The sequence below is a fragment of the Montipora capricornis genome, chromosome 4 (assembly GCF_036669925.1).
Source record: "Montipora capricornis isolate CH-2021 chromosome 4, ASM3666992v2, whole genome shotgun sequence".
Lineage (NCBI taxonomy): Eukaryota > Metazoa > Cnidaria > Anthozoa > Scleractinia > Acroporidae > Montipora > Montipora capricornis.
The window spans coordinates 7,939,113-7,956,612 of NC_090886.1; the positions used below are offsets into that span (position 1 = coordinate 7,939,113).

General features: G+C 39.5%; 1 protein-coding gene across 1 annotated transcript in view; it reads left to right on the top strand.

Moving 5' to 3' along the window:
• The first annotated feature begins 10,227 nt into the window (after positions 1-10,227).
• Positions 10,228-17,500, top strand: part of LOC138045434 (uncharacterized) — an 8,601-nt gene continuing 1,328 nt past the window's right edge. The window contains exons 1-6 of the mRNA XM_068891944.1: positions 10,228-10,412; positions 11,347-11,424; positions 12,267-12,362; positions 12,603-12,698; positions 14,858-14,950; positions 15,852-17,500. The exon at positions 15,852-17,500 is cut by the window's right edge and continues 1,328 nt beyond it. Coding sequence (XP_068748045.1) covers positions 10,241-10,412; positions 11,347-11,424; positions 12,267-12,362; positions 12,603-12,698; positions 14,858-14,950; positions 15,852-17,311 — 1,995 coding nt within the window. The 5' untranslated portion in view covers positions 10,228-10,240 and the 3' untranslated portion in view covers positions 17,312-17,500. The remainder of the gene's footprint in view (positions 10,413-11,346; positions 11,425-12,266; positions 12,363-12,602; positions 12,699-14,857; positions 14,951-15,851) is intronic.

Sequence of the window (17,500 nt, forward strand, 5' to 3'; positions counted from 1 at the left end):
CTGTAGTTGCCCCACCGAACTCATTTCTAGCTACTTAGACAGGATTATGACGCCTATCGTCAAATCTTTGCCATCATACATTAAAGACAGTACACACGCACTACAAATTTTCCGCGATTTCAATTTCTCCGGCCAAGACAAACTTATTTTCACCATGGACATTACATCTCTATACACAGTCATTCCTAATAGCGAAGGTCTTCAAGCACTTAAACACTTTTTCGATCAACGCACTGTCAAAGAACCTAGCTCGGAAACGCTCCTCCGCCTTGCCGAACTAGTTTTAACGCTTAATTGTTTTTCATTCGCCGGCAACTATTACAAACAAATTAATGGTGTAGCGATGGGCACAAGAATGGGACCTAGCTATGCCAATCTTTTTGTAGGATATGTTGAACACCAATTTTTTAGTCAGTACAACGGCCCCAAACCTGAACTCTACGGCCGTTACATCGACGACTGCATCGGCGCTATTTCATCCAGCAGAGAAGAACTCGATCAATTTATAACCTCCGTCAACTCTTTTCATCCGGCTCTTAAATATACCTGGGAAATTTCGGAAACTTCATTGGCTTTTCTAGATATCAACGTTTCTATTAGAGGCAACGTGCTATGTACTAGTGTGCACTACAAACCTACTGATTCACACAGTTATTTGTTGTATTCATCGTCACATCCATCACATGTCAAGAACTCCATCCCTTATTCTCAATTTCTTAGACTTCGACGTCTATGTAGTGATGACTCCGATTTTTCCAGCAAATCAGAGGAGATGTGCCAGTTCTTCGAAAAACGTGGCTATCCTGTCTCTGTGGTCAAAGCGGGCCATCATCGCGCCCAACAATTTGATCAACAGTCATCACTACAAACGTCACAAAAAGATAAGAATGACAGAATTCCATTCACCCTCACTTTCCATCCTCATAATCACGCAGTCAAAAGCATCATTCTTAGTAATTTTAAATTACTCCAAAATGATCCCGAGACTGGTAGAATCTTTTCGCAACCTCCACTTATTTCATTCAAACGCGACAAAAACGTAGGCAACTTTTTAGTTAGAAGCGCGCTCAAAACTAACGAGCAACACGGCACTTTCAAATGCGCGCGCTCACGATGCAAAACTTGTCTTTTCATTGTTAACACTAGCAAGATATCGGGACCTAAGCGATCTGTTAAGATCACCGATCGTTTCACATGTACCTCCGCAAATGTCATTTATTGCATAACCTGCACGTTATGCAATAAATTATACATTGGTGAGACAGGTAGACGACTAGGTGACCGATTCCGCGAACACCTTCGCGATGTTGAGAAGAATGACAAGGATGCATCCAAGCCAGTCGCTCGCCATTTCAATCTGCCTAACCACTCCAAAAAACACATGGCTATCTGCGGCCTTTCCCTACATCTAGGTACGACGGAAAGCCGCAAGAATCTGGAACAAAAATTCATCTTTCAAATCGGCACCCTTAATCCCACGGTATTAACGAACGCTTTTCATTTAACTAATATATTCCTATTTTTCACGTTGCCATGTTACCACCAATAGCGTAGCTCCTACTCTACTATAAAAACTACACGTAACCCATAATCCCTCGATTCGCTCTGACGAAGGGCTAACGCTCGAAACGTCAGCTTTTAGAATCTCTGTACGGTGGCCAATTTACATTATCAACTCCGTTGATAAAACCAAATTTTTGCATTTCATTTTCAGGTTTATTTAATTTCGACATAACTGTTCCCGCTGGAAGAAGAACGGAACTTTCGTTCCGGTTGGCACTATACGGCTTGAGCAGTCCTGATTAAACACCGACACCCAGCCGTGATATAGCTCAATTTTTGAAGCCCGATAGAATTCAGAGGTTGAGCAATTTATCTGTTTGTTCCGCGGGGCTTGACCCCACAAACTCTCGCAAGAAATTCTGGTGCGTTATTACCACCAGAAGCTAAAAGGGCTCTGGACCTTTTGGTTAAAGAATCACTATGACGTCATGGCCGTCATGTTAAAATGATTTATCTGGAAATTGAAATCTATATTACGAAAAAGGCTTTTTACAGCTTAGAAATCACATGGTACAAAAACCGCCATACTGCAACTCAAATTGCGCTCTGGGACATGTCTCAGTGGGCAATTTGCGTTGCAGTATTACCATGTGATCACTATGCTGAAAAAGGCCTATTAATCTTTTATGCTTCAATGAAACAATATGGTAGCGAAAAACGCCAGATAGCATATAGGTAAATAAAAACTAGAAAGCATCTATTTATTTATTTATTTATTTATTTATTTATTTATTTATTTATTTATTTATTTACCATCACAATGTTTCCGGCCTTTGTCGAGCATAAATCCACTCCGGCAATTCCAAAGATAGCTGCCATGATCATTAACACAATGTTGCTCACATCCATGCCTGTTCTCACTGCATTCGCAGGGCCGTAGCCAGAAAAAAATTGTGACCTGAGGCAATGTCCATGGTTGAATTCTCTTCCTAGGTATTTTAGGTGTTTATGAGGATTACATTTTAAAGACAACACTAGAATCACGCTTTATTTTAAAAAAAAATCACGAAAAAGTACTGAGGCAAGTGCCTCGGTTTGCCTCATACTGGTTACGGCCCTGATTCGTTGACATCTAAATGAAAAGTGGAACCAATCAGTGACTTCCAATGAGAGAATTTACAACCCAGCCTTTTAAAAAAAACCTCTTTGATAAACTACCGCAAACGGACAGAAAATGGTGATGGTGACACTGTCTTCATCTTTAATATAACAAAAATATCAATCTTCAAATACCCTTCCCGTATCAAGATTTGGTTGAACAGCCCTAAAAGAGGAGCATGCTCTAACCTTTGAAGTAGGAGATAAACGGCCTTAAAGAGGATTATTTTGGCGGGCAAAACCTACAAAGCATACTCACCGGCTGTAAAGCGGAATCGCTGTTCAAAGTGGTGAGACGGATCTTTGCTGTATGGACCTGTTTGAAAACAGAATTCGAAGAGGTTTATTTAACAATTATTCCATGAGCGCGCGTTGGATATGAGATGGTAAATAGCAGGGCGCTTATACAACATGAATCAACATGTTATTCACAGGCGGACAAGTTCAGTGTGCCCTGCAGAGGACACCACAGACGGTCGTGAACACACTGTCCTGTTCTTTGTGACCTGTGTGATTATTCTGTATATGCCCCAATAAGTTAATTAACAACAAAAGATACAAGGCGGGGGCTACGGTTTTTTTTGTCAACAGCGGAGATTTGCAGATATCCTTACAATACCCTGAGTTTTGGTCAGGCCCGGAATTCTACCAACGACCCCCCCCCCTCTCACGATAATTCAATGCTTAACCAACTAAGCCAGCCAATTGGCTGATTCGATATTACCAAAATGAGCATAACAGACATGAAAGCCGGAGAGTGATTTGTCTTAAATATCAAATGAATTTGCTTACCGTGTGAAGCTGTCGTACTTGTAGTAGGGATGGTTATGTCTTGTTTCGTGGTTTCTAGTCTTCTTATGGTCAGCTGGGTTGGTGCCAGAAAGATTGCGTAATAAAATGATAGTTGGAGTCAAAACCTATCCATTGATGGACTTAGCATTTCTCTAAATATTTACATCTTAATGAACAAGTTTAACGACCACGTTCGAAGTTACTCAGGCCCGCGTTTCCCTTTTTTTTAAATAAACTTGAAAAATAAAAGGAGCAGTCTAATTTGAGGTATTATCAAGAACGCCAGCACTCGAGGATAAATTTTCATTTTCTCCCCTAAATTAAGTGCCGTTCCGACCGGTGTCATTTTTGAAGGAATATCACACCCTTGCCATATAAAAAAGGTTGAAACAATCTCGACATGATTACAATAACGCGCATTTATATTTTGATATGACGTTCTCGTTGCCGTCGCCGCTGTCGTTGCTTAAACGCTAATCGTGTTTTTAAATAAAGGATTTTACTTACTTGGGACAGACAAGATTTTTAACATTTGTGAACACGACTTCAGGGTTGCAGGGATGGCGCTGTGATGAGAATACTCGCCCCCCACCAATGCATCCCGGGATCGATTCCCAGAATCGGCGTCATATTTGAGTTGAGTTGGTTGGTTCTCTACTCTGCACCGAGAGATTTTTCTCCGGGTACTCCGGTTTTCCTCAGGCTCTCGTCAAAAACTATTTGATTTGATTTCCTTTGATTTGTTGATCTCAGTTTACGGTGTCCCAATTAGTGCTCCAGCACTGGAAGCCTACATCTACATTTACATCCACATCTTCCTGCCCTCGGCAGTCTCTTTTGACTTAAAGCTGTTTCTGTTAAGGTGGCCTCATACACCACCGGCGTTTTTTTAATTTTGGAGACATCACTGCCAAGCAGGCCACTTCTGCTGGAGAGAACACTCGCACAAAGGATAGCCACAACACCGAGAACTTCATTCCCTACTCTACTTTAGTGTGTGGGTTCTTCAACGTCCCACAGGGAACTTATGACATGGAAGACATCTGTGAGACGGAACCTACGGTTATAGTCCTTACCCGAGAAGACTTGAAAGTTCAAACCATTTGCCGATGTAATTACAAAGGCAGCGCTTTCTCTTAAGTTATTTTAAGACCCTGTTGGTCCGGCTGCGGAGTCGAACTCACAACCTCCCGCATGGCAGCCTTATGACCAACCAATTGACCCACCGGTGCGCGGTTTACTAGACACTTAAATAAAGTTCCTTTCCTTATCTTTCAACGGTCAGTCCTGTCCAATGAAACTGAAATTTGTAAGGAGTTGCGCGGTATATGGTGACAACTATGATATTTCATGATGATGGAACACAACCTTACGAGGGCGCCCTTGACCAAGCTAACACTAAACACTTCGATGGCTATACCTGGTTGGTCATTGACGAATGCTTAACTTCACTTTTATTCATTAATATTGCGCAAGTATCAACTTAAAGTTTTCAAATGCACATAAATAGATTATACTGAACTGCAATTTAACAAGCAAGTTTATTATAATCATACAATGATCTCAGTGTTAATGCGTCAGCACTTAGCGGTAGCCAATTGGTTCAAGTGTGTCAAGTTGTGATTTAAAATAGTACTAAGTGTGGTATCACGTTTAAAATTAATTATTAGCAACGTAATGTTAATAACGATGTGATTCCCATACATTCTATAAAAGCAATGATGTTGCATCATAGCGACCATGATCTAGATTGAAATGAAAAAGTCGTTTCTATATTGACAAATGCCCTGCACTATTTGCTATTCATACCGAAATTATTCTTTGAAACCCAGATACGAGATTACTTCTTGCTAAATGCTGGCTATATTTCACATCTTTTCAGTTGTGCACCCTGGATTTCAGGTAAAACTGAACTAACTGGATAGCGTCTGGGACCATACGGTTTATTTTATGGTTAACAGGAGGTCGTGTAAACCCCGCACAATACTGACTGTTGTGAAAGAGAAAGATCTCCTTGTTTGGCGTAACCCAGCGGGACCCTCTCTTTACCGCCTGTCTTCACGCTCTGCCCCCAAAACCTACATACATCTAACTGACGTTCTAACTGATCAAAAATAAGACACAAACAGCAGTGATAAACTTATTGAACTTGTTCATTTTGATTATGACTTGACGTTTCGTATGTGCTCCACATACATTTTCAAAAGTAACCGTTGAAATTTAAAACAGCTATTTATATATAACAAAGCGGATGAGCTTGAGCCAGCTTTCAACGTCAACGTCGGAAGTGAAAAGCTAATGCTTTATTAATCTTACTGTTTTTATTATTATTATAATAATTATTATTATATATTTTACTGTTAAGTATTTGCTTAATCTAGGTTCCAGTCCCCTCATCCGCTTTGTTATATATAAATAGCTGTTTTAAATTTCAACGGTTACTTTTGAAAATGTATGTAGAGCACATACGAAACGTCAAGTCATAATCAAAATGAACAAGTTCAATATGTTTATCACTGCTGTTTGTGTCTTATTTTTGTTCTAACTGATGTTCTTATTAAAAACTGGATCATTGGATAACGCAATTCGAGAGTTTTTATTGGCTAAGCCATCATGGGTATGAGTTTTTATTGGCTAATGATCTACGAACACGGCAAGCATATGCGTGATTTTTTGGGCCTTTTTATTTTTATTGTTGGCTAGTTTTCTATGTTTTGGGGGCGTTTTTAATAAAACAATTATTCCACCCGCGCTTGTTGGATATGAGATGCATGATTAGAGTGAAAGTTAAGTACTTCCTAAAAAGATGTCAAATTTTCTAAAATTACTCATAAGTTTTATATATTGCGAAAGTGGGTGGCTTGCGGGCTCGTTTTTAAGCGATATTTGGAAAAAGAACATAATTTGTATTTTATAATCGTCGGCAAGTCACTGACCAGTGTGAAAGTTGAGTACTTTCTAAAAGGATGTCAAATTTTCCAAAATTAACTTTAAGTTTTATATTGTGTGACACTGAGTGGCGTTTAGGTTCGTTTTAAGTGTTAACTAACGTAAATGCCTGAAACAATGAACTCAAGAGTTAAAATATCTGATCTGGAGACCAGCGTATTTTTTCATACTTTTTTCTTGAAGGGGTAAAGAAATTACTTTAAATTTAAATGAAATTTAGGCATGATACATCTTAAATATTATATAACGTAAAGGTATTTCAAAGTTTAAATCTCTGAACAAAGGAGAAAAATGATCAAATCTCTGAACAAAGGAGAAGTATAATCATTATACTGGGAAAAGGTACTGATTCTAATTGCCTTTTTCTGCAATACAATTAAAGTATGTACCAGCTACGCAGGTATTGCCCCACACATGGTAACACCGTATGTAAGGAGAGAGTAAATAAGAGAAATAGAGGATATTACATGGCCTCACGGAGATACGAAATTTCTCGTCATTCGTGTGTTGAAAAATATTTCACACGTGCGCTAAGCTAACTCGTGAAATATTTTTCAACAAGAAAAGAGAAATCTCGTATCTCCAAGCAGCCACGTAATATTCTATTTTTTATATAAACACCAATAAAATACTAAACTACTTCACGAAAGCCATGGAAAGGTGCGTTTTTACATGTAACCATAGCAACAGTGACCGTTTTACATGTGAAGATAACATGCTTTACTTTTTTCTGAAGCATCTCAGCGGGTCGGGAAACCATTTTGACTACGTCGCGACGAAACGTTGGATTTTACCTCTTAAAATGCAAGTTTTCGCTCACGAAAGTTCACTTGGTATTTCATTGGTGTTTATATAATAAAAATATATCTTTTAAAATGGCAAGAAAAAAGTAATGACGCAACTTAGCTAGGATCCCAATGCCCCTACCGATTGTGTCGCTTGTAGCTGATGAATGTGTATGCTGAGCATTGTTTTCGAGCATTCATTTCTTATTCTTCATCGATTTGTTCAAGTTTTTCTGTCGCAGATATAATTGGGTAAAGAACGCAATTTGCAGTTTGTAATCCTGCCAAATCACTGACCAGTATGAAAGTTGAGCACTTTCTAAAAAGATGTCGAATTTTCCAAAATTAATCCTAAGTTAGTTTTATACTATGCACAAGTGGGTGGCTTGCTTGTGTGTTCGTTTTCAGTAATGTTTGGGTAAAGAACGTAAATATTTGCGGTTTATAATTGTCGGCAAGTCATTGACCGCTGAGAAAGTTGAGTACTTTCTAAGTACTTTCTAAATTTGCAAATTCAGCTTTTAGAATCCTTGTTACGGTGGTCAATTTAAATTATCAACTCCGTTGATAAAACCAAATTTCTGTGTACTACTTCCCCACCGACGCAGCACCACAGTTTCTTTAGAAACTACACCCCTTATTCATTTGTTGTTTAACCGCTACAACCACTAACCTTGTGTCTAGGCTGCTATAAAAACTACACACAACCCATAATTCCTCGATTCGCTCTGCTTTTAGAATCCCTGACGGTGGTCAATTTACATTATCAACTCCGTTGATAAAACCAGATTTTTGTGTACTTTCTAAAATGATGTCGATTTTTCCAAAATTAATCCTAAGTTTTGTATTGTCTGAAAGTGAGTTGCTTGTAGGTTCGTTTTAAGTTATGCTTGGGTAAAGAACGTAATTTGCAGTTTATAATCGTGCCAAATCACTGACCAGTATGAAAGTTGAGTACTTTCTAAAAAAGATGTCCAATTTTCCAAAATTAATCTTAAGTTTTATATTATGTGAAAGGGAGTGGCTTGTAGGTTCGTTTTAAGTGTTAACTAACGTAAGCGCCTGAATTAATTAACTCGAGAGTTCAAATATCCGTATACAGAATATGTACCGTCATGTAAGCATCTAAAAATATCGCTTCGTTTAAAGCACGAGAAACATTTTTTCGCTTTCTGTAACCCTACGCTCGCTTCAAGTTGTTGCCTTGAATTTGCAAATTCACGATCTCGCAAAATACTGTAGTTTCTGCCACAGTTTTTTTAAATAAAGGTACAACGAGCACTGCATGACAGCCAAACTTTCTGCTTCGTATTCGTGACTGTCCTTTTTTCTAATTTCAGCAAAAAAAAAAACAGCAAGTAACTGAATGTCGCTCATGACGAGAGATATCTTCGGACTTTCTAGTTTCGTTACGCTGCACCTTCCACTCTGAAAACATTCAGCCAACTTTTTGTACTCTTGGAGCTGTTTTAGTTTTGGTATTTGCCTCTCAGGTTGGCAAGCTCTTCTTCCGGAAACGTAGCAAATCTCTCATTTGCGGTGATATCGCTGAAAAAGTCCTGATTTGGCAAATTCCGCCATTGTCAACTGATATAAACAGAGACAACAGCGCTGACGCTATGCTTTGTGCTGATTGGCTAGTTTCTATTACCTATTGTATTTTGTGGGATTTGATTAGCTTAAACAAATTGTCCTATACTTTCTAAATTGGACAGTTTCCTGTTTTTAAAGGAAAACCCTATCTGAAACGATCTAAATTAATCCGTAATTGGACAGTTAAAGAATAATAGCTATGCTGACCGTGATTGCGGATGAACTACCAGCTATATAATTCGGTGGGGAAAACAAATCACCGAGCGCACTTGTATCAAGGAAATGATGGCAGATTTTTTCGCAAAATAAACTAAAATTTGCCCAGTACATACGGGCCTTTAGTATGGTGGTAGACCTGTTTCTTGGAATGTAACTCTTAATCGAATCACTCTTTGATCACGACTATTCTTATTTATCTCCATTTGTGCTGTTTTGTTTCACGTTTAATTTTCGTTCAATTTCATATGCTCGAGAGGGCCCTTATTGTAATCTTCACAACTGGCACTTTGAGTAATAATACGCCGGCCGAGAAATTTATAGTGTAGACCGTAGTTGGAAGTTAGTCCCCATTTAACCACTCACAAAATAAGAACATTGAAAAGAATGAAAATCAAATTAATTTTTCATTGAAAGTTCCTACTGATAGCAAAGTTAGATAATGGCTTTGTATATTTTAAGATTTTAGAAATTCATTATTTTATTCATTTATCTACTTTTTTTAAATTTTCCGTATACTCAGAGACTTTATATTTCTATCATTGCAAATTCAGCAGTTCCACATCCGCCTATAGCTGCCCTAATATTTGTCCTGCTTTGTCGAATAGAAGTGGCTTACTTTTCTGTTTTTGATCTTATTTAAAGAGTTTTTGTCATATCTTATCTTGGTTATTTTCCATACAAGGCTTTAAAAGTATTGAACTTGCATAATCAACGAAATAATAATAATTAATAAAACGAAAACTTGCCAGAAAGTGCTAAATTTCCCTTTTTGCACTGGCTTTTAGTAAGGTCTGTTTCAGGTTCACTGGTACTTGTAAGGAGAGTGAAATCTTAAACTTTTACAAATATATATTGATAGTTATTGACTAAGTTTGCCGTTTCTGGGCCTCGTAAATTTCTTCTCTACACCTATTTTTTAAATGTACATTTAAAATTATCTCGAATGGCTGATATTAACATAGAAATCCATTTAAACACCCACATCTATCTAATTCATCCTCAGTTTACCGACTTGACCGAAGGCAGAGATCACAATATTGATGAACACTTAAACCCTTCATGTTTAATGACGTTCACTAGTAAAACAATTTAAAACACCAACGAATACTCAAGCACTGGGTCCTCGGTGATGAGTATTTTGGGAGTTCGCTCAATATAAGCAAGAAACAAACTGGATAAAAGGGAGTTTTCATTCGGTAAGGCTAGCTAAGAGATTCCCCTTGGCGAATTAGCTTTTCAAGATGGTGAGAGTAACTTGTGCCATCGTTTTGTTCCTGGCTACGTTTCCTCTTTTGGCGATAAGTGCAGAAAGCGAGAAGATTTCTCCCCTCGAAGAATTAACAATCGAAAACGATGAACAAGCCCACGGCGACGAGCTTTCTTTTGACCGGTTAACAGAAGAACTGAAAGACGGTAAAGGATGAAATAATTTCTGATTTACCTGCTCTTTGCAAACAGGAGTCTCCGTTTCTCGAGAAGTCCCGACAACTTTTGGGGTCCAAAACTGCCATCCACTTGTTTTGGAAAGCTGGTCTTTTAACCATAGATTCTAGATAGCAAAAAGCACAACGATTGTGGAGATTCATGACTAAAAACCTCTCCGTTCTTGAGATAAAGAGAGAATTGTGACATTCGAATAAGGCCTGGAAACTTTCAGGATTTGCGAGAAACGGACACCATCATACTTAATTACCTCGTTGTTCCTGCTAATTTGTGGGTTTTCTCCGCTTATGCCTCCGTGACCATTCTGATATGAAATAGAAAACTGGAAGATAAAATTAGGCTAACTGAACTGCGATCTACGAGCTCGTTTAATTTAAGCTCTGAGCTAAACAGGACGCTAAAGCTGACACTGCCTCTACGAGCTACTTTTAAGGGCGTCGTCGAACGAAATTTAAAATTACAAGTCGTGATTATTCAAGACATTCGCGGTATAACCGAGCTATTTGTCCATATTTAAGTTTTCGCCCAGTGTAGGTTGTATCAAAGAAGATAACAGCAGTTCTTGAATTTACAATATGTCAGGTTCTTTCCAACATTATATTTTTGCATTCCGAAATCATGATCTCACCTTTACTTTAGAAAGCCTTCATGAATCTGTTATATACGTTCCCCATCAACTCTCATCAGCATTCATTTAGGGGTTCACATTTCGTTGTAATTTTGTTTCTGACATTGTTCGAGGAATCGACATCTACCTGAGTAAAGTCGCTGAAATAAAATAACCATTAAGCAACAAATTTTAACTTTTAAATTGCAATCTCTAAACCCCAGACAAAACCAGCTCTAACATTAACATTCCATCAGTAACATATTTCACGCAAGTCTCAATTTTTATTTTGCTCAGAATCCATGGAAGACGACGAAAATTTGCTTGAAGGAAAGGAAGACGCTGCGGAGATGGAAAGCAATGATAACGATGAAGGTAACAAATATCCCTTAATAATAATGTTTTCGTGATAATAATAATAATAAGAAGAAGAAGAAGAAGAAGAAGAAGAAGAAGAATAATTAACATATATTGGGCGAGGTTGAGCAAAGTATTAATCTGCGAGACACTGACAAATCACTATATTTTGCGATAAGCGAGTTCAATAATTGTTTTATCATTCGATGAGTGAGTTTGTTTTTCACAACTCCCAGCAATTAAATCACTTTGTGAAAGCTCAGGAAAGCGAACTGCCATTTTCACACAAAAGCGCAGGCTTCAATTACGCATGAGCAGTTTATTATTTACGGCAAAACACTTATTTGTGGGCAGTTATTTGCAAGTCACCTGCTGGGCTCTCATCCAATGAAAAGGAAAGAAGAGAACATCAAATGATAATGAAATTAATTTAATTGCCGGGTGTATTTCGTTCTCTATTTGGGAAACCGCTGTACAGAAATCAAATCAAATCAAATCATAGGTTTCTTTTTGAGGGAGGAGAGGGGCAAGCCGGAATAACTGGAGAAAAACCTCTTGCAGCAGAGTAGAGAACCAACAAAGTCATCCATGTGACACTGTGTCTGGGCCGATGAACTAAACCCAGGTCAATAATGGGAGACCAGTGCATTCACTACTGCGCTATCCATGCTCCCTTTTCTCAGGTTGACTCAGTTTTAAGTCATTACTTGCGATGAGGAGAAATATATTATTTCACTGCTAGTCAATCTTCAGACGCGGCAAAAATAGTTCTTCATTTGATAATTAACTAAATGTCCTGCAATTGTCAAGAGGGTGTTTGAAGTTACTAATCCCGTAGTCATTTTTGCTATCTATCTCAGCTTTCAGCGAAGACCCGGAAAATGACATTGTCCCGGATGGAGAGGAAGATGAAGAAAGCGAGGATATGGATGAAGAAGACACCTATGAAAACGAAGGTATAACTCTTTTGATACATTTTGGGTTAAGCCATTAAGGTCAAAGTATCTGGCTTCAAAGAAAGTCGTTATGACATAAAATCTTAACAGTTCTATCAACAAATCAAATAAATGATGTCTTTCATATATGCTATTCATAAATAGTTCTTCATTTGATAATTAACTAAATGTCCTGCAATTGTCAAGAGAGAGTTTGAAGTTACTAATCCCGAAGTCATTTTTGCTATCTATCTATCTCAGCTTTCAGCGAATACCCGGAAAATGACATTGTCCCGGATGGAGAGGAAGATGAAGAAAGCGAGGATATGGATGAAGAAGACACCTATGAAAACGAAGGTATAACTCTTTTGATACATTTTGGGGTAAAGGCCGGGGAGGAGGGGGGAGGGGGGGCGTACTGAACAGATGCTTGGATAGGGAGGTGCGGCCCGGCCGCGCAAACCCTGACCCTGTTTAAGACACAATTCTCCGATTTCCCTATCCCGTTTAAACAGAAATCAGAGTTTTCAGACCTTTAGGATGAAATAATGATACATTACTGTAGTTTCTTACCGTAGATCAGTTGTATTGTAGACAGTCACCTGAAACTCTATTACAAATAAACAGTGACAACGTTTTGTAGTTACCACGAAGCGGTAACTATCAAAGTCAAGGGAAGCCCTCCAATAACTGGTGGTTTGTGGCCAGACATTGAGCTTATCCTGTTTAAGCCATTAGGTCAAAGTATCTGGCTTCAAAGAAAGTCGTTATGACATAAAATCTTAACAGTTCTATCAACAAATCAAATAAATGATGTCTTTCATATATGCATGGCCTTCTCATATCTGGACCCTGCGAGCAGAGCCTCTCTAAAGCTCACCAGAGCGGTAGCAAGAGAGGCTCTGCAGAAATCGTGTCAGGTCTTTTAAGTCGCCGGAGCCCAAGTTTCTGGGCTAATCACTCCAGTCAAACTGGTGCAGGCAGTCTGCGCATTATATTTTTGACAACGCGAAGGTCAAAATCAAGCCTTCAATGCAATAATCAATAGGGCGTCTTGGAGTGCAATCGAGGCTTGGCCTGGGTTTGACATTGTTTCCAAGCAACGACTTTCGCATACTCAATGAAGACCTTACACTATTTCTGCAGAGTCCTTTCTTTCTCGTCGATTTAAGAAAGGCTCTGCTGGCAAGGTGCATATCTGCATCCTCTACTGCAGAATCACCATAAGCTCACAAAAGGGACCAGCGCCTTGCGTGATAGCTCAATAGGCCATTTCCGAGTTCATGTCTGCTTCCTCTTCAAACGAGTCTAAGTGCGAAGTATTTGTGATGGTAATTAGTTCTACTTTACATATGAATGAAAACTAATTTTCATAACAAAAACTTCGCACTTAGACTCGCTTTGAAGAGGAGGCAGACATGAACTCGGAAATGGCCTATTGGTACCCCACTGTACCTGCATCACTGAGGTCATGGCTTCAAATCCCGTTCGAGCCTTAATTTTTCACGGTTTCCTGCCGTTTATAATTGCGATGATCAAAACTCTTAAGATATCGATGGTTCGAAAGGGACAACTAATCCTCGCAGTTATTAACGAAATTTTTGCAATTGCGTAGAGAAGCCTGAAAAGTTTAGGACTTCAACGGCGTTTGAACCCGTGACCTCGCGATACCGGTGCGATGCTTTAATTAACTGAGCTAATGAAGCCACTGACGTTGGGGGCTGGTCATTTGTGGGTTCTAATGTTCCCGTGAGGAATGAATCAACGATGAAATGATATATGAAATGGATCACCAGAAAAATTCAGGTGCTTCAACGGGATTTGAACTCATGACCTCTGCAATGTCAGTGCAATGTTCTACCAACTGAGCTAAGAAGCCACTCAGCCACTGATTTCATCAAAAAATACAACAGTCTCAGTGTCACCCACTTTTTAATAAATAGATGATAAGACACTGCCCAGCGTTGATTCCAATTTTACGATGACAAATCCCCTTTCTGCTTTACTGATATTCAATTTAGAGGATGAAGATGACATCTCGGAAGAAGTAAAAAATTCTACTCTGTACATAGTAGTAATTTAGATATTATGTAAAGATTTATACCAAAATACTACTTCAGATAAAGTGACATTTACATTGCTAAGTATCTTTTCTCCATTAGAGATTATTAGTTTCTAATCAGAGTACTTGCTATAACAGTAGTCGAACGTATGACTTAGCTGCTATACCACTGAATGTGTGGGAGACACAGGGCCGTAGCCAGTATGAGGCAAACCGAGGCACGTGCCTCAGTCCTTTTTTCGTGATTTTTTAAAATAAAGCGTGGCTTGAAAATGTACTCATCATAAACGCCTAAAATACCTAGAATTTGACTATGGACATTGCCTCGGTCACAATTTTTTTTCTAGCTACGGCCCTGAGACATATGGAAGTTAGACCATTAAAGTTAGGGATAACATACTAATTGTAGCCTTTTCAGTTTGAGTTCTTTCAACAAGATGATTATTTTATTCAGAGACCAGTGAAGATCAGGAAGATTATGCAGAATTGACTGAAACGATTGAAGACAGTGCTAACCAAGGGAACAACACTTTGTTGACAGACAAAGGTAATAATTCATAAATGCCAATATCGTTGACTCCATTTCGGCTAGATTCTAGAAAACTCCGGGGGACGGCGGAGCGTAGTTTGCATTGGGGGGGGGTGGGCTAACAAGCATTGCCAGAGACGCTAACTTGTAGTGGGGTTCTAAGGGAATTCTTCGCCGGAAGTTTTGAAATATTTGAAGCTCGGAAATGCTACGTTCAGCATTCTTGACGAGATATCCAAAACATAAACGTGGGTCAACCGTCACCCCCCTCCCCCCCCCACCCCCCGCATCCGCCGTCTGTGCCCCCGGAGACCGCAGTCACTTTACGATAAGAATTTTGTCAAATGATTTGAACAGCTTGGACATTGACATTTTCGTAAAACTACCCAAACCCCAGTGTGAATTATTAAAAACTTCCAATTTGAGAACAAACTCTACAGAATCTATTGCTCGTTTTTTTAAGCCACGTGTGCATTGAAATTTAAGAAAAAGCAATGACAACGCCAAAAAGCAGTGATATCATTGATTAAAAGCAGAAAAATGATCGTGCTGCACGTGTTGAACGCATTTCTGGAAAATTGTGAAATGCTTAATGTAGCTCAAACTTATATTTTAAAGTGACGTTTTCGTCACCGTAGCCGTCGTAGTTGCTTATACTTCCTTACTACGTGACTCTGGACCGCGGTGGTATTCTTTTTAAGTCCTGAAACTTGGCAATGAACGAGTATTCTAGAATTACTGACACATAAGTAATACCCATCACTTTAAAGAGCTTTCTTGCGCTTTCAATGACCGCACTGTTTTGCACATCAATCTCGGCTTTTTTTTTTTTTTTTTTCATGAAAGCCCGACTGTAATCGGCAAGTGATACCTATATATCATGATTACCTAGCCTGACTGCCTTCTTTTTAACCCGTAGGTGGAAATACCACTCTCGCTTCAGCGGCCCTTGGCATATGTGGAAGCGGTCAATACGATCCCATCAATCAACGCTGCTGCGATGGAAGGATTCCTTACAGTCATTCATCATACGTTTGCTGTAATGGTCGCATTGTGTTAAAGACACTAGCACCTACCCAATGTTTGCAAAAATTTAGATGCGGAAGTTCCTTTTACAGTCCTCGTTTACAGAAGTGCTGTTTTGGTCAGGTAGTGCCCATTCACTATCGATGCCGACGACGTCGGTGTAATGGGGTTCCGTATGTGTTACACACCCAACAATGCTGTCACGGTCGAGTTATTCCCAGGGGCATACCCTGCACTCCATTTCCCATACATTTCCGGTGTGGTGGCCTTCCATATAATTCTCGGGTTCACAAATGCTGTTACGGTCAAATTTTACGCATCACAGATAGATGCACCAAGAAGCCCTGCGGACTCTCGTTCTATGTTCCGCGCACCCAAAGATGCTGTCACAATCGTGTATCTCCCAGAAAAGTGCCATGCCCACGAATTCCCCAGTTCCAATGCGGTGGCCTCTTCTTTGATCCACGGAGAAGTCAATGTTGCTTCGGCCAGATAATTCGTCGTCGTGCCCATTGTACCAGTCTTCCTTGCGGAAATTCTTTCTATGTTCCACTCACTCAACGATGCTGTAACAACCGAGCCATTCCAAGGACTGTGCCATGCTTCAAAAACTCAGCCTCTGTCATATGTGGTGGTTTACAATTCAACCGTCGGATACATAAGTGTTGCTTCAATCAGATAATTTCGATCCACCTCCCCTGTACCAAGCTGTATTGTGGACAGGCCTTGTATGTTCCTCACACCCAACAGTGCTGCCAAAATACAGTAGCTCCTCGGAATGTTCCTTGCCCAGTTTTTCCGACGCAGTTCCGGTGTGGTGGCCTTCCCTACAGTCCTCAAAGTCACAGATGTTGCTTCGGTCAAATCATTTCTCCCAATTCACCCTGTACAAAATTACCCTGTGGATTAACATTTTGGGTTCCACAGACTCAACGGTGCTGCCAAAATCAGCCGGTTCCAAGGATCGTCCCATGTTTTACAAACCCACCTTCTACTTTCTGCGCTGGTCATTCCTATAATCCGCAGGTTCACAAGTGTTGCTTCAATAAGCTAATTCCTGTCCAAGCCAGTTGCACTATATTACCCTGTGGTCTGGCCTCTTACGTTCCCTTTGCTGAACAATGCTGTAACAATCAAGTCATTCCCAAAACTACACCATGCGGTACTTTTCCGGGTCAGCACCAATGTGGTCGTTTCCAATATAACCCAAGTACACACAAATGTTGCTTTGGCGTCGCACTGGCTCCATTGAATTCAAGGTGTCGAAGATGTGGTTCCTCATTTTTCGTTCCTTTTGATTGCCAATGTTGTAACGATCAAATTCTTTCTTCACATGTTCGGTGTGCATTTTAATCGATTTCTGTCGCATTTTTCTTTAGTATGTAGGCATAATAATGCCCACATAAAACATAGGGAAGGTATGGTACCACATTCACTGCAAACGTCGCACCCACTGTTTAACAGATCAGGCGTGCTTTCCTCGAAAAAACCCGAAACTATTAGTGTCTATTTTCAACGCATATTCATAAAATCTTGCTAAGA